This window comes from Cryptosporidium bovis (genome assembly GCF_009768925.1).
Source record: "Cryptosporidium bovis isolate 45015 chromosome Unknown contig_1, whole genome shotgun sequence".
NCBI lineage: Eukaryota > Apicomplexa > Conoidasida > Eucoccidiorida > Cryptosporidiidae > Cryptosporidium > Cryptosporidium bovis.
This window is the reverse complement of record NW_027125030.1, coordinates 302,237-324,320: the sequence shown is the minus strand read 5'-3', so window position 1 is coordinate 324,320 and position 22,084 is coordinate 302,237. Positions and strand designations below refer to the sequence as shown.

The following is a 22,084-nucleotide window of genomic DNA, read 5'->3' as shown; positions in this document are numbered from 1 at the left end:
TTTACTGCGTATTCTACTATTTTGTTTAAAGTAATTAAAACTTTACTTTTGCTAAAGGCTTCTTGTTATATTCCTATGTACTTTTTAACTCAATTTATTGCCTATTTTTTTAGCTGGTATTCCATGACATGTTACCACCTGTGTGCATATATTCTGTTTTGGCGCGATCTTTATTATTAATTATTTCTGTGAGTACTTTGCACCCTTTAAATAAATAACAAGTGAATGCGCCGTAATTGTTGTTTCTGATATCTATTCCTTGTAAATGTTACTTATCGTTTTATATCATGTTCCTATTTTCTCTTTCTTAGCCAGCTTTATTTAATAAATTGATTCTCCTTGCTAAGAATATTCATTGAATAGTAATTAATTTAATATTTCGTCTGGTCTGCAGTCCAAATTTTGTCATAGGTAATTTAACCAAAAAAGGAAATACTGTCGTTTAATTCATGAACAATTAAAAAATCTAGCTTCTTTCTTTCTTTTAATTTGACTAATTTAATTTTATATTGTACTTTATTATTCTTTCTACTAGCTATCTTTTTGTTTTGGCAGTGCATTTTTTTCACTCAAATGAACACCAAATCACATTCAGAACTAGAAAAAGGCTATAATTGCAAATACATTTGTTTTAAATATTGAGTTTGAATTCATCTTTTATAGTTATGCTCCCTCGCCTTTTCTTTTTCACAAGTAAATATTCAAAAATCTATTAGTGTTCATTAAAACAGTATTTGGTTAACGAGATGCATGATTCGCAGTGATTATTGAAAAATAATAAGCAAAAATCAAAGAAGAATACAAAAGTAGTCTAAGAATAAACATAAATATAAACAAATATATAAGTCAATTAGGATAATGACATTGTAGCACTAACGTCAATATTAGTACCAATGATTTTTTTTACGATTATCTGCCTCCTTTTATAATTTATAACTGAGCATTATATTATTGCTAAATTTGATAAATATAAGTAAATATAAATGTTATATATTAGCGTTATCAATACAAAAGTTACGCGGAGTTTTGGAATCATTATTACTTTGAATACGTGATTTTTTATTTTTATCTTTGCTACAGCTGGAGAAAGAAGAGAACTTTATTTCGCTGTTATCCTTATATAAGTTAAAATTCTTGTCTTGGCAGTTTCTATTATTATATTCGCCATTATAGTCAATTGTTTTGTTGTTGTAAACACAACAATTACTATTTGGAATACAGCCATGAATAATAAATGTACTTGCAAGGAAGGCCATAATGTGCCAGAGAGAATGAAATATCCAATAAGTATCTACAGTCTCTAAAAACCATGTAATACAGCCAAATGTACCACAAAATGCACCGATTAATATAAATTTAGGTGAATAATATTCTCTGTAAAATATAAATATCAATTTTTTACTTAAATTAGTAAAATGATATTTAATTTTTCTGAAGAAAGTATTATCACAAAAGTGGTTTGAATTTAAAGAGGCTGAATTATTAGATTTGTTATTATGTTCGTTCAAAGGCGACACTGGATTGGATGAGTTAATTATCGTACTTAGAGAAACCATTTCAGTTAATTTTGAGATATCAAAAGGAATAGTAACGTCACTTAAACCGTATTGTTCAATAACATTGGCACTTTTATTATTTTCTTGTTTTTTAACCATCTCAACCTCATCCATTTCTTCCTGTATTTTATTTTCTTCCCTTAATTTATTTTCTTCATGTTTTTCACAAACATTAAATTCATTGTGATGTTCCTTAGGAATAATGTTCTTAGGAGTATTTGGTGTGTCAGTAAGCTCAATAGGAATTGTGCAAGATATTTCTAAATTAATATTTGAATTTCTGTTTGAAGGAATCTTTTCACTATATATTTTAGTATTACAGTACCAATAGAAAATTCTTGCAAATATAATTAAAAAACAAGAAAATATTGGAATTATAGTAGTAGTTAGTCTTGATGTAAATAGAGTTAATAATATTAAAATGATAATTTGAATTAAAAGTAGTGCAATCTCAATTCTTTTCTTGAATCTGCAAAGTAAAATAAATACAAATGAAATAATCAATTGAGCAGATATTAAATCTCCTTTTAAAAGTATATTTCCATGGTCAATCAAGAGTCCAACTTCAGCTGCGTGAAATATAGAAGACACCAATCCAGCTATAAAGGCCAAAATAGCAACCAACCATTTCCTTTTGTATATACAAACATATACCGTTGGAATTGCAACAAAGTTGGTTCCTACTAATGATATTGGATATGCCAATATAGATTGATAGGAAAGATACGGTTTTGAGCAATACAAACCACCCCATCCTGGATAACACGAACAATAAATATTAATATTACCAATATATTCATTTAAATAGCAGTCACCATGTCTTGAACAAGTATCTTTGTTGCATGAAACCGGGACAACTTTGTGTTTAACTTCGATATTTAAAGATTTCAATGGAAATTCTAGCGGTTGTATTGGTTTAATTATAAACCTCATAGCAAACGGTGTACCCAAAGACATAATTGAGGTCGGTACTTGTATTTCTAATATTAGTTTTTTTTCATTCAAGTTAATATCAGAATTTAATGAATTTTCAGAATTAAATTTAGCCTCGTCAATAAAATTAATTATCTTAGTTTCTTTTATTTCTGAATCGCCTTTTAATACATTATAATTCTCTTGCAATGGATACCTTCCCAGAAGCCCCGTATATTCAATATTTATTGTAGTATTTAAACGAGTAAAAAGATAGCTTAGTTCTTTTTCAATATATATCTCAATTTTATTATCCAAAAATGAAAGAATATTTGTTACTATTTTAGGTATTACTATATAGAACGGTATGTTTAGATTTACATTCATATTCAATTTACTGTCTATTGTTTTTGGCAACTCTTCAATGTTGTATTTACTGTTTATCACTGTAGGCAACCACTTAACTACATGATTATCACTACTATATTGAAGATAATTTAAGTTATAATACAATTTAACATAATAGTCGTTAAATCCACTGCTTTTTACACCCATTGAAAATTCACCTTTGTCAGTAAAGACCATTCCACCATCCCTATTATCAACGGTTCCTCCAAAAGTACCAACGTGTTCAGAGGTATATTGAAGCACAAACGGATAAACAAAGTATTTTGACGGTCTTACATTATTCAATACCAAATTAACTTTCACATTCCTTGAATCAAAATTACCGTTTTTCAGTGAAGATTCATCATTTTTATTACTATAAATTGATTGTCTTTTTAATTCGTAGTAATCTATTTCATTAGATAATTGAATAGTGACAGAGTCAACATAACTTCTAAGCTGGGATGGAAGTTTCTCATTCTGAATTGTGTGGTTTGAAATCTGATTCTTCAAAGATTGTAACACACCGGTTAATCCAATACAAATGTTTGGCGAGAATGGAGATATAAGATGATTTTTTAAAACCGGGATTGATGAAAGAGAACTATCAGTGTTTCCGTCACCAAATACAGTACTTATATTATTTAAATACATTTCTCCTTTTTTTTCATCTTCATCCATTACACTTATAATTCCTTCCTTGAATATATACGGAGAAATGTAGACACATATATTGTTTAAATTACTATCATTCTCAAGTAATTTACCTGTTCCAGATTCACCTTCACTGTCTAACTGTATCGAAAAGAATAGATTTACATTGCAAAAAGTGACATATTCGTTATTCTCCAATACACATGCCGGTGTTGATACTATTTTTAAGTTATTTAGAGGCAATTTATGATTATTTGTTCTTTCCGGCATTTTTGTTATCTGCATACCACTTATTTTGTTATTTATATTATTATTTACATTATTTATCTTATCACCTATATATATACCATTATCTACTGTACTAGTTAAGAAACCATTAATATTATATTCCTTTGAAGGGGATAGTGTTATTATTTCATCACTATTATATTCAACTAAACAACCTATGGATAAAACCACATATTCTGGTGAGCATGGGCAATAATGCCTTCTAGTAAATTCTATATCTACATTTCCAACATATATATCTATATTATATGCATTGTTATACAACAACGGAAAATTGCATAGTGGAAGTTTACTCTCTATCTTTGATCCTTTTGTTATTCCACTTGGAATATTTATTCTCACATCATAATTATAGGGTGTAGCCAATTTGCCACATCTTAAAAATATAGTAAATCCCTGAGTTAATGTACTATCAAGTATATATATCTCTAGTTTTGGGTAGATATATGAATTTGGAGTTGAAACTGAAAAATGATAATTATCACATAAATAAAACTTCTTAGACGGAAGCCAAACTATTTTTGAACCACCAAATATTTTATCATTATTTTCAGAAGATGTTGTTATTTTCACAGTTTCCCCAAATGCAGTCAATAATTCTTTTTTTATGATTAATATTTTAATTATTATCACAAATAGAAATCCTATTAGTGATCCTTTTTTTAATATCATTATTTATATAGTTTCTCTTATTTTTTAATTAAAACATCCGCATAAATAGATAACTATATGCAATTTTAAATATGGTTAATATATACCTGTCTTATTTATGTATTCGTTAACTTTATTATTTTGTTTGTGTTATGTACCTAATAAATATTTACCTTTATAAACAACTTTCGATGCTATTGCCTTTGTACTTGACCAATTTTTTTCTATTTTTTTTACTTAACTGCTTTTATTGATTTATATTATCACATTTACACATTAAGATATTCACCTTTTCAACAAAAAATTAATCCTTTCCATTTGTATTATTAACTCCAACATGTAATACTGACAATTATTTACTTAAGTTCATATATATAATCAAAATTTCAATTCTATTTTTACACCCTTCTTATTACTCAACAACTCCTTAAATCTTAATGCTACTATTAATCCCTATAAATTTTATTTATAATATTGTTCTTCGTAACTCTCCCTCCTTAATTTAAGCTTTTCCTTACTCACTTAATAATGCTAAATTCCTCTCTAGTTTATTTACTTTTAACATATTGTACTTTCATGCCATTCACTCAAAAACAACCGCCAAAATTATTAGCATATTTTGTTATATATATTGTTATATACACACACACCCCACAATTTACTATCTAAATTTAACTACATATTGTTTAATTATCAACATGACTGATATATAATGGCAATAATAATAATTAATACCTATATTTGAAAAGAAAAAAATTTGAAACTAAATTGAATTTATCTAAAAAGGATAACAAAAAAGAATGAAAATATAAACAATTACTTATTTACATATTTTAATGTATTCCTCCTATAAAATGCTTCTTTAATATGTGTTTCTTTTTTTTAAAGAGAGATCACACACATATACGTAATGCATTTTTTTGTTTACTTTTTTATTTAAATAAAATATTCATCTTTCTAATTTGTTTAATATGTTAATATTCTTTTCTACATTTATTGAAACCGTGCATTTCTCTAGTTTGAATATTAATTCTTACATACTACAAAATTTATACCATTTTATATTAATATTTCGGAAATGCACATTTGCATTATTCATTACCTCTGTTGCCTATTAATGCCTTTTCAACCTCCATTTTTACTCTATCACTAAAACTAACTTTATTTTTTGGTATTGATGATGTTTTTAAATTTTTTGATTTACCGATTCCGCTTTTTTTATTCTTTTCCTTACTTAATTCTGACGATGAAAGTACCTTATCTACATTTAGTACACTACTGCTTTTAACAATTTTTTCTCCACCAACTTTATTATTTAAAATATTAACCTTATTCTCCTTATTATCTACTGTATTTGTGTTTGATTTTATATCATCCTTTTTTTCATGAATATTTTTATTTAAGCTATTTTTTAATTTTTCTAATAACTTATTATTTTCATTTATTGCCGATGATATTTTGTCCATTACCCCATTTGGCTTTCTTGTTATATCAAACACTTTTGAAGTATAATTATCATCATCAACGTTTGTATTTACGGATTGCTCTTCTATCCTTTTTTTTTGTTCTTCTAATGCACTTCTAGATATTGATGGTTTTACATTCCCATTACTATTTAATATCGGGAAATTGTTTTTTATATTATTTGAATTGCTTATCATTTGATCTTGAAACATTTTTATTTTATCAATATGTCTTGTATTTTCATTTATTTCGAAGAAACTATTGTCATCTTGTATATCTTTCAAATATATGTTATTATTATTATTATTATTATTATTACTAAAGCTAGTATTATCATGTATTTTTAATAATTCTAATTCTTTCTCTAATCCTGTAAACAATTCATTCATTTCATCTTTTGCATTATTCATATCGTTTATTAATTTGTTATTTAACTCCATATAATAGTCTTCATTGCTATCATTTGCATTCGTACTTACTCCAGTATTATCTTCAGTTTCAATATTTGATATATTATTATTCTCCCCTATTACCTCATTATAATAATCATCATACTCTTCCCCCCCCTTTTTGTATGTTTCGTTACTATATTCAGTTGCAGCATATTTTTCTAATGTGTCTTCATTACCTTTTTCATAATTTTCTTCTTCATCATAATTATTATAGTGATTTTCATTTTGATCCTGTTCCTTACAATTATATATTTTCTCTTTTTTAACATAATTATTATATATATTATTATTTAATATCATTGAATCGGCATTATCTACACTTGTCCAATTTACAGGATAGTTATCTTTATATGTTAATTCATCTAGTAAATCCAAACTGATCGGCTGGTATGGGCCGTACACTGGAAGTTTGTTGCTCTCTCCGTAACAATAGTCATAATTGCTATCCACTTGTTGCGTTAATAAATTATATATTACTTCCAGCTGTAGCAACAATATATATGGTGAAAAATTTTCCAAATACAAGCTTGATAGTGGGATTAATATAAATGGTATCTCAGTGCTTATTATACTAGAAGTCGTAACTGTATTATGATCATTATAGTAATCATATTCGTCGTCATCATTCTCATAGAGAGCATTATCAAAATTTTCATTGTTATTATTTTCTCCTTTTAATTTATTATTATTTAATTTAATTTGTTCTTTATTATTTACTATAAACAACTCTTTTTGAATATTTAAATAGTTTATTATTGTTTGAAATGAATAATACAATATTTCATGATTCCATTTATACTCTTCCAATTTTTTCGGATTGTAATATAATTGGCATAAAATAGATGCATCTATCCATCCCATATGATATAAAATTATCATTATTAATATAAATCCATTTGATGTTATATCGCATTGTAATGAATTAATATATTTGCTAGAGTATTTGTCATTTATGTCACTCAAATTATAACTTAAATATCTTTCCCAACTTTCTATTCTGTCTGATAATACGTTATCATGTTTGTTATTGTTAGGTATCATTTTATAAAATTCATTAATTGTTTCATCTGATAATGATAATCCATGACATTGCAGATATTTATTCATATTTAATAACAAATTTCTTGAATTTAATCTTAAATATGGAATAAAATAATGGTGGAATATTTTACTTAAAAAATTTATTATTTTTGATTCATTTTTTTCGTATATATCCTCCACATTTATCAGCTTTTTGCTTATATCATTATTATTTAATTCTGGTAAATTGCTTTTTTCAGGTGGATTACTTATAAAATTCAAGCATAAACTTATATTGTTTATCGCTTGGCTTTTGTTTAATGGTCTTTTATATATTATTAACTCACCCTCAGTATTATATCCATATAAGCTTGACCATTTTCTAAGTAAACACGAAAGTAATATTCCATCTCTAAACTCCTCATAAAAGTTATCATTATTTAATTCTGTTGACCATATATTAATGTAATTAATATATCTAATTATAAATATTTCAAAAACCTCCATTTTGACACTTTTTTTGTATTTAGTATAATTTATTTTTAAATTATAATAACCGATCTTAAATAACTTTTTTTTATTTATTTCTTATTGTCATCAAAGTTGGATCTATTTTGCAAATACAAAATTCAAATGCAGTATACATGCAATTCTGCATGTTACGTGCACGTGACTTACATGTGGACATCCAACAAATTTATCATTAAAAATAATCAAATATTTAGGAAGAATATACACATTCAAATTAATTCTAAAAAATACTATAAACAACAAATATGATACTTTCTGATTACTAAAAATAATATTGATCCCTATTTAAAAATTTTATAATGAACGTTTTCTGAAACTGTAAATATAGTCAACATATAACGAAAACGAGTAAAATGAGTAGTGGTAAAATATTTAGATATTAAATCGAATAGCAAGAAGATATTATTATTTTACTTCAGAATTATATTTACTCCTTATTTACATTTAGCTGTAAACAAAAAATTAATTTTTAGTTTGAAATAATGAAATTTGCCACTTTATGGCAAGACACGTGACAAGTACCGCCCAAACTCCCCACATACCCTAGTATAAAATATAATAATTAGTATGGAATAAATATAATGAACAAAACTATGTTTCTATTTATTAATAAATAAGAGATGTAATACCGTATATAAAAGTAATTATATTTTTACTTGTTAATTAAATAACAATATTAATATTAATACTTTTTTTCTCCAAAAGCTTATTATCTTATTTGTATTATATTCTTTTAGTTTCTAATGAGGGGCAATATCTCCCTACATTAAGTGGCAAATACGTTATGATATGTCTATTTTCTATTTGTAGACGTCTACTATATAGTATTAATTAGTAATTAAATAAAAGGTAGTAGGAGTTTATTGCACCTTTTTCCACTAGTATTGCAATCTGCATGTGCACTAGGTGAATTATGGGTAACTTTGTAGGAATATAAAAAATTACATTTTTTTGTATATAGGAATTATTTAAATTAAACAGTAGACCAATGCATCACAAATAAATTAATTAAAAAAATATTATTAAAAATTAGTTATTATTTATAAATAATTGAATTAATCTTCTATGTATATTTTAACATTTTTTTGCATAAGATAGATAAAAATAAGAGTATAAGCAATATATTTCTATATTGTTTTGACTTTAATATCAATTTTGTCGTTTTTTTTTTCAACTTGGTCACCTATTATAGATACTTTAACCGTTTAATAAGGAAATTTAGAACTAATACAAAGTTAAAGAAAAAAAGATAATATAATCGGTACAAATAAGCTTTTGGTCACATTGTTTCTATATTATAAAAATTTTATTTATTTATTACTTTTCAAGTAATTTTATCAGTCCCCGTTTACATTGCAGCAAAGACGACATTGCAGAACATCGCAGATAATTATCAATATTCAAAGTAATTCTCTATAATTTTATTTTAATAATATAGAAAAATTAATTCCATTTATATTTTTAATAGTTAATCGTGCATAGGATTATATATTTATGTAATAATAACGATAATACTTTTTTAATGGTACTTCCTAAATATTTTACTTTGTAATAATACAATCACATAATAAATATATTCATTTCAATATTGAAAAAACAAAAGTTAGCACAAATTAAACTCTAAAATATAAAGTTTTCATTTACTTTTCTGGTTACTTTTTTCAAGATTATTTCAACAATCGGTGTATATAGAAAAATTGATGATCTCACATTCCTCTTCAGCACCTTCCTCAGGCAACGTAGCTCTATCATCCACGATGCCATCCTCATCAACCAGTCCTCAGGAGTTGCAAGCAACAGCTTCTACAATTCCAACTAAACATATTAATAGACTGGATGAGAACCAGGTTTTATCGCCTCCATCTACAACATTGACACCCTCTTCAACTCCCTCTACAACACCAACATATTCAACATCTTCCATGAATTCATCAAATTTTAGTCAGCAACAGCAATCTGTGATTTCCGGTACTGTAAAAAACACAAATAGTGCAATCCCTTCAATGTCGCCTGTAAACAGCATTAATGGAGTTAACATACCAACAAATAATCAAATTTCTACATTTAATAACGGAATGTTAAATACGGCTTTTTACAGTGATCCAAATGTTATGCAGCTATTACTGTCAAATTTAATTCAAAGCAATCAAAGTGGATATATGACAGGAATGTATCCTATAAATCATGGTTATGGAGGATCCGCAGTTCATTTTGGATCTGGAATTGGAACTCCTTATTTTGGTAATTACTGTATTCAAAATGGAATCCCGATTCCATTTGGGTCTTATGTTCCAATGAATCAGTCTGCCTTTGGTCTAATTGGGGGTGATTTTTCAGAACAATTAGTAGCAAATAAAAATATACAAGATAAAGTAGTATCTGCCTCTACTATTATTGATTCAAAGCAAAATCAACTAACCCCAGAAAGAAGTACAAACGAATATAATATATTTAATTTATATGATAAAAAAACTGAATTACCAGCTATATTAGAAGACAATACAGATGATGTTTTTAGCAAGAAAAGAAGAAAAGAAACTTCAGTAGATTCTGTCAATAGTTTGGTTGAGACTGTTGCTACTGAGACAAATTCTACCGCAGATGATACTGTTGTAAAACAAACTAAAACTGAGAATGATGAGTTAGAGAATTCCAAAATTAATTTAAATGACGAAAATAACAATTCAACTGTAGTTGATGGTTTATTGATTCAGAACTGTTCAAAAGTCAAGCAGCAAGAATGTACAAACAATAATCAAGTAATCGGAGAAAGCAGTGACTCACCAAATACCCATATCAATAATGGGAATGGTGTTTCTAGTTCATTACTTTCGGCCATTCATGAAGAGGAATTATACATGTCTAGTGATAGAAAAACATCTTTTGATAAAATTCTTAGAATTCATGCGAGCTTAGTTGGGTCTCTCTCATGGACGCCACCTATAGATAGGGATGACGTTGTTCTTAAGCCTGCTTTAAGCACCTCAGTTCCAGTTGAATCTCTAAATAATAACTCTTCAAGTGCAAGTAAGGACAATGGAGATAACTCTAACACTGAAAACAATAACAAAAACATTCAAACTGGATTTAATGAGGAATATAACCCATTTAAACGAAGAGAATACAATTCAGCAAATGTAACATGTTTTTCACCAAGAATGTTACCTGATTGGCAACTTAATTGGTTAAGAGATGTAACTAGATCTCTCTCAAACGTTCCAAAAAGTCCAATGACTGGAATTCACTTTGACAGAACTAAGCCTGCTTGGGCTGTATCTTACTATGAATGTGAAACAAGAAAATACTATTTCTTTTTTATTCCTGATTTATCTGAATACACTATTGAGATTACTCTTGCTGCTGCTATTGGCTGTAGGCAAAATGTAGTTGCAAGAGGAGCACACAAAAGAAAGAAACCCGGAGTACTAACTTTTAACTTGTACAGTGGTCAGTTTGAAAAATCAGTTCCTGAATCGATAAATGCAAATTTATCTTCCGGTGTTACATCTATTTTGAAGGCGAATAATGGCAGCATTAATAATTCTAACATCTTTGAATCTGATTTTGTCTCTTTTAAAAAAGATATACAAGAACACAACATTGATAACAATGGAGGTAGGAATAAAGGTAAGCATGGAATTTTAGAGTCCTCTAATACATTTAGTGGCAATTATAATTTAGGTGGTCTTAATAATTTAGCAAGTCTAGCAGCACTTGGGACTGCTACTGCAGCTTTGGCAGGATCAAGTTCGGGTCAAACACCTATTTCAATCCCAGTACCTAATTCAACATCTGTGATATCAGAATCTGTTTTGGGATCGTCAAATTCACCAGGTACGAATGCTCAAACTACAATAGGAGTAAATACTTTTGGGAATAACATTTTTGATCAGAATATAGGGAATATAGCAACTAGCGGTGGAAAATTAATCGGATTAGGCTGTAATTTTCCATTCCAGTTTAACGGTATGCCTCCTCTACAACAAAATAATATGGCTTCTCAAATGTTATTTCAACATTTACAACCTTCTCTACTATATCCTAACACTATCCAAGCTCAACTTACTTTGTCTGGTAATGCTCATCCAGTTACTACTAGCGCTGCTACTTTAAATACTCATCATTTTCACATCCCTCAATATCGTTATTTGAACAATAATCCTTTTGTTATGGATACTGTTAATGAAGGTCCAGGTGTTAACATTGAGAATGGATTATGTCAACAAAGTACTGTTAACAGTTCTTTTACATGTGATAAACCATCAAGTAATTCACTTTCATCACCTTTATCCTCTTCCGTTCAAGTTTCAACTGCATCTACCCCGTCAACGTCCACCTCAGCATCAACTCCTGTTTCTATGCTGTCCTCAAAGATCTCACCTACCTCTTTATCATCTAGCCATGTTAATTCTGATGGTATAGATGAAAATATCTCAAAGTAAAAGCACCAGATATACTGCTAGAAGAGGCAAATAAGGCGGATCAAGAAAATAAATAAAATTAACTGCACTGGTATTATTTTTATATTTGTGACTCAAAATTTGATTTAATTGTATTAATTATAATATAAATAATTATTTTTTGATTATATCACTTAGTATATTAGTCATGCTAATTTGTGAATTCAAATTAATATTCTAAATTTACTATTATAATTTTTGTGTATTCACATTTATGCAATTATTCAACATATTTACATATATATTAATATGTAGAACCAAAATAAGAAATACGCAAATTAACATTTAGCTTAACACAAAAAGTACATCAGTGTATTAGATATAAATAGTTAGATTTCTAAAAAAATATAATACGTTTTAACGTTGAGTACGTCCTATTGGATTAAATATATACGCTTCGTTTTAATTATACTAGATGTTTTATTTATAACGTGTAAAAAGTGTATGTTGTAAAAGGAACCAATAGTTCAAAAACTACCTAAATGTATCCATTTAACCTGTATAATAGAACATCACCTTTATCATTACCAACAGCAAGAAATCCGCCTTTATCAGAAAAATCAAGAGAAGTGACATATTTCAATGGCGTTCTTGTAGACGGCCAGTTACTGAATACTTTACCAGTATTTAAATTAATAAGTTTAAGAGAATCCTTACTCCATTTTGATGATATTGCAGCCACTTCACCTTTTGGATGAATGGCCATGCTTGTAACACTAGTGCATAAATTGCTCACAATATATTCAGGTTCCTCAAACAAAGACGGTTTGCTAACTCTTTTTGGGTCGTCTCTCTTAATATCACAGTTTTGCGTCATATTACTATATATATTGACATATCCTGTTGAAGATCCCGTCAAAATAAAAGACTTTTTCACACCCGTAGTCTTGTCTCTGTAGCTAGAAGACACTATATTCGAAATGCAAAGAGACCCGTAATCGGTAATTCTTTCTCTGCATCTTCCGGTATTAATATCCCAAATGTAAATCTCCCCCGTATTACTTGTTGAAATAAGCTTATTATCATCATCTGGATGAAATGTAAGCCCTGTTACGCTGTCATTCATAACAAATGAACGGACAAGTTGTTTTGTAATCTCATCCAATACCAATATACAACCATTACTTGTTGAAAAAGCAATATAAGGTTTAGACCTATCGTCACCTCCCTGAACAGTCAAGTTCCAATATCTCTTGTCTTTCCTACCAGATATTCCTGGAATAAAGTTGATTCTACCCTCCAATAAATCATAAACTCCGATTCTCGAATTTGGACCTAAAAATAACATTTCCTCAGTCTTGTTTGTGAATTTTGACTCGTATATTGGAAAATTATCAAAATACAAGGATGAAAGTAATTTATTGTCTACACCGTCTACACTAAATAACTTTATTTTCTTGTCCCAACCACTTACTGAAAGCAAGCACGACCTTAAGCCACTGCTTCCCATCATTTGACCTTTATGAAATTCTAAGGATTTTACCACACAGTCGCTAGGTGATTGAATATTGGCATTTGTAAGCCTAATTATATCTATTTTTGAATGACTTAAATGAAACCTTTTATTTATTTTGATTGCATTTTCCCGTGATTCCATATTTGTACCAAAAATCCTTCTCCCATCTTCTATATACTTGTATATTTTCCCACTTCTAACCTCTGTTTTTTTTATTTCGTCTTTTGAAACAACACGCTTAAGGTTTTCAACTATCTCCACATTTGTTGCACCATCAGATACATGTTCTGATTCAACTGAAACACACTCAAAATCAGCTCTTGATCTTGTTTTTTCTATTTCCCCCATATTTATCGCTTTTCTCGTTTTTTCTACCCATTCATTGCTTCTTGAATTTTGAACCATATTTTGGTGAAATTCACGCAATCTAATGGAATATTCTTCTCCACCCAAAACATTTTCATTCTCCACCTTCCTTAATTTCCTCAACTTGCTTATATTTGAAATGTTTACCTCGATTTTCTCATCATCCGAGTCATTCCAAGCTTTTGTCAAATTCGAACACTTATTTTTACCATTTTTGACTCCACTCATTTTTAAAGCAGTACAACTTTTCCTTTCAGAACTTGTTATAAGAGTGGTTATTGATTAGTTGTATTATTGTATGTCAGCTCTTGCTATAATCTACTATAAATTAATTTAAATTATTTAAACTTGAATATATGATTATTTAAAAGCGATATTATTATCTCCTCTCTTAACCCGATTATGTCGAATTTGTACTATCACTATATTCTAATAACAACAATCCTATCTTTTGTTTGGAAACCAGACTATGTATTTTTAAATAACAATTGCTTTCTTTATCACCACTTTAATTAATTAAGCTACTTTTGTTCCAATACTTGCTTACAAGTGCCTATTATCACATTTGACACTGAATTTCTGTTTGTAGCGCCAATGCACCTGTTTCAGCGCCACTAAAGTAATGTAGGTCAGTGAGTGGAATAAAAAAAGTTAAGGCTTAATAATGTGAAAAGTACTGTATAAATAGACTATTTTTTTGAGAATCTTATAATCCTGAACATAGTAATAAAGACAATGAATATAAGAGGAGCGATAACTGGGGAGTAAACAGCAGTTATGAGATCGTAGTTGTAGGTCTTGTAATTAAATATATCACTATTAAAAAGTAGATTATATGAATCCTGGGATAGTGCTGAGTAAAGATTACCAGATTTGATTCCTTTTTCCCTATTAATTTCAGATAACTGTTTATTTAAGTAGCTTATTGTGAGAATAATGTACTGTGGAAGTTTATATATATTATAAAACCTCAAACTAGAAAAAAATCGATTAATGTTTGACACGGTGCTTTTAACTGCGTACTTTGAACGAATTAGTTTAAATAAAGATATTTGCCATTCTGTGAACAGTAAAGTCTTGTTTATTTGTTTAATTTGAGTATTAATAGTATATTTATCGCCAAGTCTGCTTTTAAATTCAAAGTTTGTTTCTTTAGTCTGATCACTTTCGTGTAATAGCAGGCTCCTTATATATTTAATCCAATGTATGAGTGCCTTATCACTATATTTGTCATCATTAATGTCTAGACAAGTAAGCAAAAATCCGCTATCAGTTTTAATGTCAGTGCAATACTCTCGGTTATTTATTTCTTTGGAATAATGGTTTTCAGTATAATAGTAATTCACTAAATTTAGATTAAATTTGTTATCATAGTTATTTCCATAGCTTTGTTGATTTAAGCCAAAACCATTGAAAAGTTTGTATAATTTAGCGTAATCATCTCCGACAAAAGCTGATACTTCGTTTTCACTCAAATTTAAATATTTATTTTGAGTTTTTATATTAATGTTAAATGCTTCACCAAGCTGAATCAGAAAATTAATGAACAATATTTCATTTTTATCATTTTTATTATTTACTTTCAAGTAATAATCACCTCCTTGCAGAGTTATATTTTTAACTAGACTTATTTTAGTATCAATCAAATTATTTATATACAAATCTATTGAATTGTACTCAAATAGCTTAGATATTTCTCCTTGTACAAATTTTGTAAACCATATTTCAATTACATCATTTAATAGAATTAAAAATTCACTGGGACTTGTTTCATTTGACAAACAGAAAAACGAATATCTTCCATTATATATATTTAAAGTGTTTTTGAACTTTTCATTTACACAATTTTTAAATGAAACATATATAAAATATTCATGATTGTTTTTATTTAGTGTGACGTCTTTATCCTCGAATACTCTCTCACCCGTAAGTATTTCATTAGTAATATTATCATTAAACTCAAAATAAGTGTCTCTAACTTCAAAATTAATTCTATTATTGATATTATTGTTATGGAAATCTTGAATATTTGAAAAAATGTCAGCATTCATTTCCTTATTCAACATAATACTCTTGAGTCTCTTCATTTCCATGATACCCATTCCAACTATTTCTACTGTAATCTCATCTTTAATATAAAGTTTATTCAAGTTATGCTTTAAAGAAAACAGCAAATAGTTTATGTTGAATATCCCAAACAAAGAGTTTCCTCTAAATCCATTGTAGTATTCAACATAAATACAAATACATAAGAATATAAGCAAAAAAACTATCAACCATGCCAACGCCTTTATACTAAAGTTTATCAATAATGTTGTGTAAGCATTTCGTTTCAACGACAATTCGTTTTCATTGTTTTGATATTCCATTATATTGTACCTATTGATTTTGATTATTCATTCAGTAATCCAATTATTTGTTCTAGTTTTATCTCTTTTAAATTCGGTACCCATATTTAATAATTACATTTTGATCTCCCGCCACCCCACATTGACTAATGGCTTGGATTATGACCGTTATAACATAAATAAAGTAATGAATCAATATGCATTATTGAAAATACTGATTGTTTGTATACTTAACATCCTTAATAGTGGTAAATTTGGAGTGTTATGTGGAAGTAACATTGTTAAGGATGTTGGTCCTCTAGTAGGTGAGATGTTTGATTTGTTTTTAGAGCATGTAGAAAAGAAAAGGAAGAATAAATATAAATTAAATGATTATGGATTAACTGAACACGATATTGTTGATGTTAATGAGAAAGCAAACATTTTCCCCCTGAGAGAGGATGTAAACAGTTCAGACTTTTATTTTCCAATTAATAATGAATCTAATGAAGAACAGAATATTAAAGGTAATTTAAATATTTTCAAAGTTACTGAGAGAAGAATTACATTTAATGATGATAAAGTTGATATTTTTCTGGGTTTAGTAACCAAAAATAAATTTGGTCGAAACTCTGTTTTGGTTTTCAAGCCTTTAAAAGATATTTACTTCAAGCATTACACTACTTTAACACAACTTTGTTCATCTTCAAATATAAATAACGAAATATTAGTTGAAATAAGCGAATACTCAGTACTTCATGATGAGAAAGGAAGAGTTTCAAATAGTATTTCATTCAAATTGAACTACGAGCTCAATAAACTCTTGAATAAGACATTTATTATTTGTTTATCAGATTCAATTGAGAGCAACTATTCAATTTACATTACTCAACTTTCATTTTCAGATGAAAAAAACAAAAAATCTGAAATAAATGATCTAAAAGAGCCAATTAAAAATGAGGAAGTATATCATTACAACATCAATAAAATTATTAATTCTGAAGCATCAAACAGGATAGATATTTCAAGATATAATTTTTATGACTTTGAGAAAGATAGAAAGGTATTGATAAAAAATACAATTAAGAAAAATGAAACATGTGGTGATTATATTATTTTGGTCGTTGACAAAGAAGGAAAAACCTTGACTAACGGAATTACAATTGAGTTTAAGAGTCAACTAGATAATGTTTGTTTCTGGATACTAACATTTACCAGGGACTATTACCTTGGGAAAAAGGATAATTTTTTGAATGAGGTAGATTATTTGTCTTCATTCGTGTTATCTATCAGCAAAACAAATAATATAGATGTCATGCTTGTTTCATCAATAAATTACTTATATAATGAATTTAGTAATAAGAAGGTTAAATTATTCAACTCTTTGCTTTTTAAGCTTACCTTTTTGCTGGTGGCTATGATACCTATTGTATTATTGGCTTATAGCATTCTAATTATAGTATGCGATCTTATAGATATGTTGTTACTTAACTACAATAAGTCGTTTACAAATAATAAATTTAGATTATATGTTCAAAATCTAAATAAATATAGAAGAAATTATAAAGATAACAACAAGAATAAAAGTATAGAAAGAAAGAGAATGCCAAATTGGTATTATAATAAAAAAGAAAAGTCACAAGATGATGTTGAAATAAATGTATATGAACAAATTGATTTAAATACTCACTATGATGAATCAGGTAACTCTCTTTCAGATAACTGTTCTGGCGATCAATATAAAGGTGTATTAAATAATGACCCTCTAAAATACTTTGATTCAGATTGTTCTATAAGTACATATACTGGAATTTGAGTAAAATATGGAAAAAAAAGTAAATCGTAACGATAATTATATTAGTTTTGTTTGAACATAGTCTACTTTTTATAAAACAAATGCATTCATTATAATAATGAAATATTTTTTTTCAAAACCCATATATTTTCATTTACAGAGTTTATATCTGACCTTATTAAAACACATATTTGTTTTAATATCTTTTTAAACAGTAAATGATTTGAATCTGGAATTACCTCACCAAAACTTTTGAGTATATTTTCTGTGGTTGTTCTAATACCTAGTTTTTCCCTTTTAATAAAATAATCAATTAATCTTTTTCTTATGAATTCCTCATCCCACTTTGTTTCTAATGAGTTGTTGTTTATATGTTCATTCTGTTTATTGGAAGGGGAATAACAATCAAGTTGTTCTTGAATTCCTTTATTATACATACAAGACAAAGCCGTCCTTTGGCGTTTTAAGTTTTTCAATATAAATGAACTTGGAGCCCCTGCTTGGCCTGATTTTCCAGTCCAAGTTGGAATCCCGCAGTTATAATTACTTATTTCAATTTTGGATTGATTAATTGCTTCTAATGATTGTTTTGCAAGATCTTCAGTAACTTCAAAAATGTTATTCATTAAAGAAATTCCCTCCTCACCATATTCCTCAACAAAAGACGAACTACCAATATCATTTGTAAGATAATTATCTGTTCCATTACCACCAAGAATATTCATAATAGCATTATGTTCACTTTTAGCGTCACATGTGATCTCACCAAATAAATTTAACTCATCGTTTATGTACTTTTTTTTATGAGATTCATATTGGAAATAAGTATGGCTTTCAGTAATAGGTTTGTCAAAATAACTAAAATATGTATTGCCATCTTTTCTGAAATGTGCTTTATTACCCCAAATACGCTTTATGTTCTTCAAATAATAAGAAACCAACTTGGAATTTGAGTTGTAATTATTTGGTTTTTTTGGTTTGCTGACAAGATCACTCAAATTATTTAAATTTAATTTAGCACTTGATTTTGGGTCCATTAAAATTTGTTTTGCAATAAATTCTTTAAATAGCTGTCTCTGAAAAATTCTTTCCTCAATAGTGTCTTTTGTTATTAATCTGTAAACAATAACTTCCCTTTTTTGACCTATTCTCCAACACCTCTCCTTCGCCTGTACATCTGTCATTGGATTCCACCAAGGATCATACAATATTACTCTATTTGCTCCTGTAATGTTAAGTCCAACACCACCAACTCTAGAAGTTAAAATAAATAAAAAAATTGATGTATCTTGGTTAAATTTTTTAACAAGGGAAAAACGAACATTAAGTGGCGTGGAACCATCTAAATTTAGCAAATCCTTGCCTAATTTTAAATTCATATCTCTTTCTAGCATTCTAGATAGCAACTTCAAAGTTCTTACACCTTGTGTAAATATAAGGACTCTATGTTGTCCATTGTTTCTCCACAATTTCAATATCGATAATAATGCCTGATATTTCCCACTGTCATCACCATTCACTTTTGAAAATAAATCGTAACTTTTATCAACTGAATTTGAATCATGTTCATTATGATTATTTGCTTCAAATACACCTTCCTCTGCAACAAATTCAAATTCATCGCTTTCGAAATCAGATTCATCATCTACGTATTCATCCCTATCGCTATTTTCGCGTTTCTTGCTCCTTTTCTTGTCAATTTTATCACTTTTTTTTATCAGCTTTAATAATTCAGGATGATTGCAAGTTTCTCTTAAAATATTTAACAATGCAAAATATTTTGTAATACCATACATTTTGTTTTTAATGAGTTGATTTGCCTGTAGGAGGTCTAAACAATTGCAATAAACATCATATTGAACTGAAGTTAAAGTACAAAATAAAACATGTTCAGCCTGTGAAGGTAAGTTGAGGATGCTTTGTAATTCATGCTTTCTCCTCCTCAATATGCAGGATTTAATTAGCTCTTGCAATATTTTAGTACAATTAAATGCTCTCATTTTTTGTGCTTTCATTGCATTTCTAAACTCAGCCTGCTTTATCGGAATAACGAATTGTTGTTCAAAAATTGGGAGTGTACCCAAACGACCTGGATAGACAAAGTCTATTAAACTCCAAAGCTCTTTTAAGTCATTTTGTATTGGTGAACCCGAAAGCAAAAGTCTGTTACAAGTTCCAATTGACTTTACTGCTAAAGTAATACCTGAATCTGGATTTCTAATTTTATGCCCCTCATCTAAAATAACGTAAAACCAGTTGACTCTTTTAAACAAACACAAATTTCTCCTTAAAGTTTCATATGTTGTTATTACTAGTATATCATATTCTGTGTTCCCTTTGTTTGATATTTTTTCAAGTTGTACATTAATAGAGTTTTCACCTCTTCCATGAAGTAAAAATACCCTAATTGGATAGTACCAGTTATTAAACACCTCAATCCAATGGGAAATCAATGTTGCTGGAAGAACTAATAAAAACCTCCTACTTCCGTTTTCAGACAATTCAAACTCATCTTTATAATCAAAATTTACGATACGGTCTTTCTCGTTTTTTACTCTAGCACTAACACTGGGATATCCTAAGTCTGATTCTTCCAATTTATTCACAGGATTACTGTTCCTTTCTTGTTTCAGAACACATGCAATACTTTTATTGGTGTCACCATTACATGCATTTTTCTTGCATGTAATGCAAATTGCGGCAACAAATGCTGCAACAGTTACAGACTTTCCAAGACCCATTTCGTCAGCCAATATTCCACCGTGATTGTTACAATGTAAATCCCACATCCAAAGTACTCCTTCTCTTTGGTGATAATACAAAGACTTCCAGATTTTCTCCCAAATAAAAAGTTTATTCCTGTTTAGTTCATGAGTTATTAATATTGTTTTGTTTTCATCCGCCTTATTTTTTTCGTTTTCAGATTTTGTTCTGTTATAATAAACAATTTCATCAGAATCATCTCTAACCTCAAATCTTTCATTGGAGTTAAAATTGGTGCTTTTATTACTATCAGAACTGACAGTCTCAAAAGTTTCTTGAACATCTTGTTTAACACTAACTGTTTCATTTGAAACGCTGTTTTGTGATAAATAGGAGTTATTCAAGTATGATGAAGATGGATCAACCAACGATATTTTTAAATTTTTACTCTGATTATTCGTTTTTTTCCCCACTTTATCTGATATTTTTGTGCTATATTGAGTATTTATTTGCTCTAAAATAGTGTTGCTAACATCTTTAGCGTCTACGAGAGAAACACCCAAATTTCTGAGATTATCTGCCTCTTTTTTATCAAAATAACTGTCTAATATATTCTGTTCTTCGTAATATGAGACAATGTGATCGCCAGAATCATTTTCATCATGAGTACTAGCGTCATTATTAGTGTTTAAGTGGTTACTGATTTTTAAATTGCCCTCTTCTTCTTTTATCATCTTAGGAATAATTTGAAATATATATTATATATCAAATAAATAAACTACTTTATTTATTAATACAAAAGTAATGTATATTTAATATTGTTTGTCTTAAATAATACCAGATAAACTATTATAGTATTTAAACTTCATAATAAGTTACCTCGAATATCTATGAGAGTGAGTGTAAGCATTAAATTTGTTGAGTTGAAGTTCGCATCTGCTTTTAAAAAAACACCTTGAGGAATAAATATAAGAATGCAAAAGATATTATGGAAATGTTCTACTATCTATGTCACCACTTAAAGTAGAACAGACAGATAAGATGAGCGTCCCAAAGCTATAC

General features: G+C 28.2%; 7 protein-coding genes across 7 annotated transcripts; 2 read left to right on the top strand and 5 right to left on the bottom strand.

Annotated features, from left to right (window-relative positions):
* Window positions 1–986: 986 nt before the first annotated feature.
* Window positions 987–4,469, bottom strand: FG379_000025 (uncharacterized protein; the record flags this gene model as incomplete). Its single annotated transcript, XM_067326563.1, has 1 exon — window positions 987–4,469. One exon carries the CDS (start codon window positions 4,467–4,469, stop codon window positions 987–989), a length of 3,483 nt encoding a protein of 1,160 aa, XP_067182979.1.
* A 1,070-nt stretch (window positions 4,470–5,539) lies between these two features.
* Window positions 5,540–7,891, bottom strand: FG379_000023 (uncharacterized protein; the record flags this gene model as incomplete). Its single annotated transcript, XM_067326561.1, has 1 exon — window positions 5,540–7,891. One exon carries the CDS (start codon window positions 7,889–7,891, stop codon window positions 5,540–5,542), a length of 2,352 nt encoding a protein of 783 aa, XP_067182977.1.
* A 1,781-nt stretch (window positions 7,892–9,672) lies between these two features.
* Window positions 9,673–12,357, top strand: FG379_000022 (uncharacterized protein; the record flags this gene model as incomplete). Its single annotated transcript, XM_067326560.1, has 1 exon — window positions 9,673–12,357. The coding sequence occupies one exon, from the start codon at window positions 9,673–9,675 to the stop codon at window positions 12,355–12,357; it is 2,685 nt and encodes an 894-aa protein (XP_067182976.1).
* Window positions 12,358–12,853: 496 nt separating this feature from the next.
* Window positions 12,854–14,425, bottom strand: FG379_000021 (WD40 repeat; the record flags this gene model as incomplete). The annotated part of the gene is made up of 1 exon (XM_067326549.1): window positions 12,854–14,425. One exon carries the CDS (start codon window positions 14,423–14,425, stop codon window positions 12,854–12,856), a length of 1,572 nt encoding a protein of 523 aa, XP_067182975.1.
* Window positions 14,426–14,886: 461 nt separating this feature from the next.
* Window positions 14,887–16,566, bottom strand: FG379_000020 (uncharacterized protein; the record flags this gene model as incomplete). Its single annotated transcript, XM_067326538.1, has 1 exon — window positions 14,887–16,566. One exon carries the CDS (start codon window positions 16,564–16,566, stop codon window positions 14,887–14,889), a length of 1,680 nt encoding a protein of 559 aa, XP_067182974.1.
* Window positions 16,567–16,732: 166 nt separating this feature from the next.
* On the top strand, window positions 16,733–18,340 carry FG379_000019 (uncharacterized protein; the record flags this gene model as incomplete). Its single annotated transcript, XM_067326526.1, has 1 exon — window positions 16,733–18,340. One exon carries the CDS (start codon window positions 16,733–16,735, stop codon window positions 18,338–18,340), a length of 1,608 nt encoding a protein of 535 aa, XP_067182973.1.
* An 89-nt stretch (window positions 18,341–18,429) lies between these two features.
* Window positions 18,430–21,756, bottom strand: FG379_000018 (Swi SNf2 RAD26; the record flags this gene model as incomplete). Its single annotated transcript, XM_067326515.1, has 1 exon — window positions 18,430–21,756. One exon carries the CDS (start codon window positions 21,754–21,756, stop codon window positions 18,430–18,432), a length of 3,327 nt encoding a protein of 1,108 aa, XP_067182972.1.
* Between the last annotated feature and the right edge of the window lie 328 nt (window positions 21,757–22,084).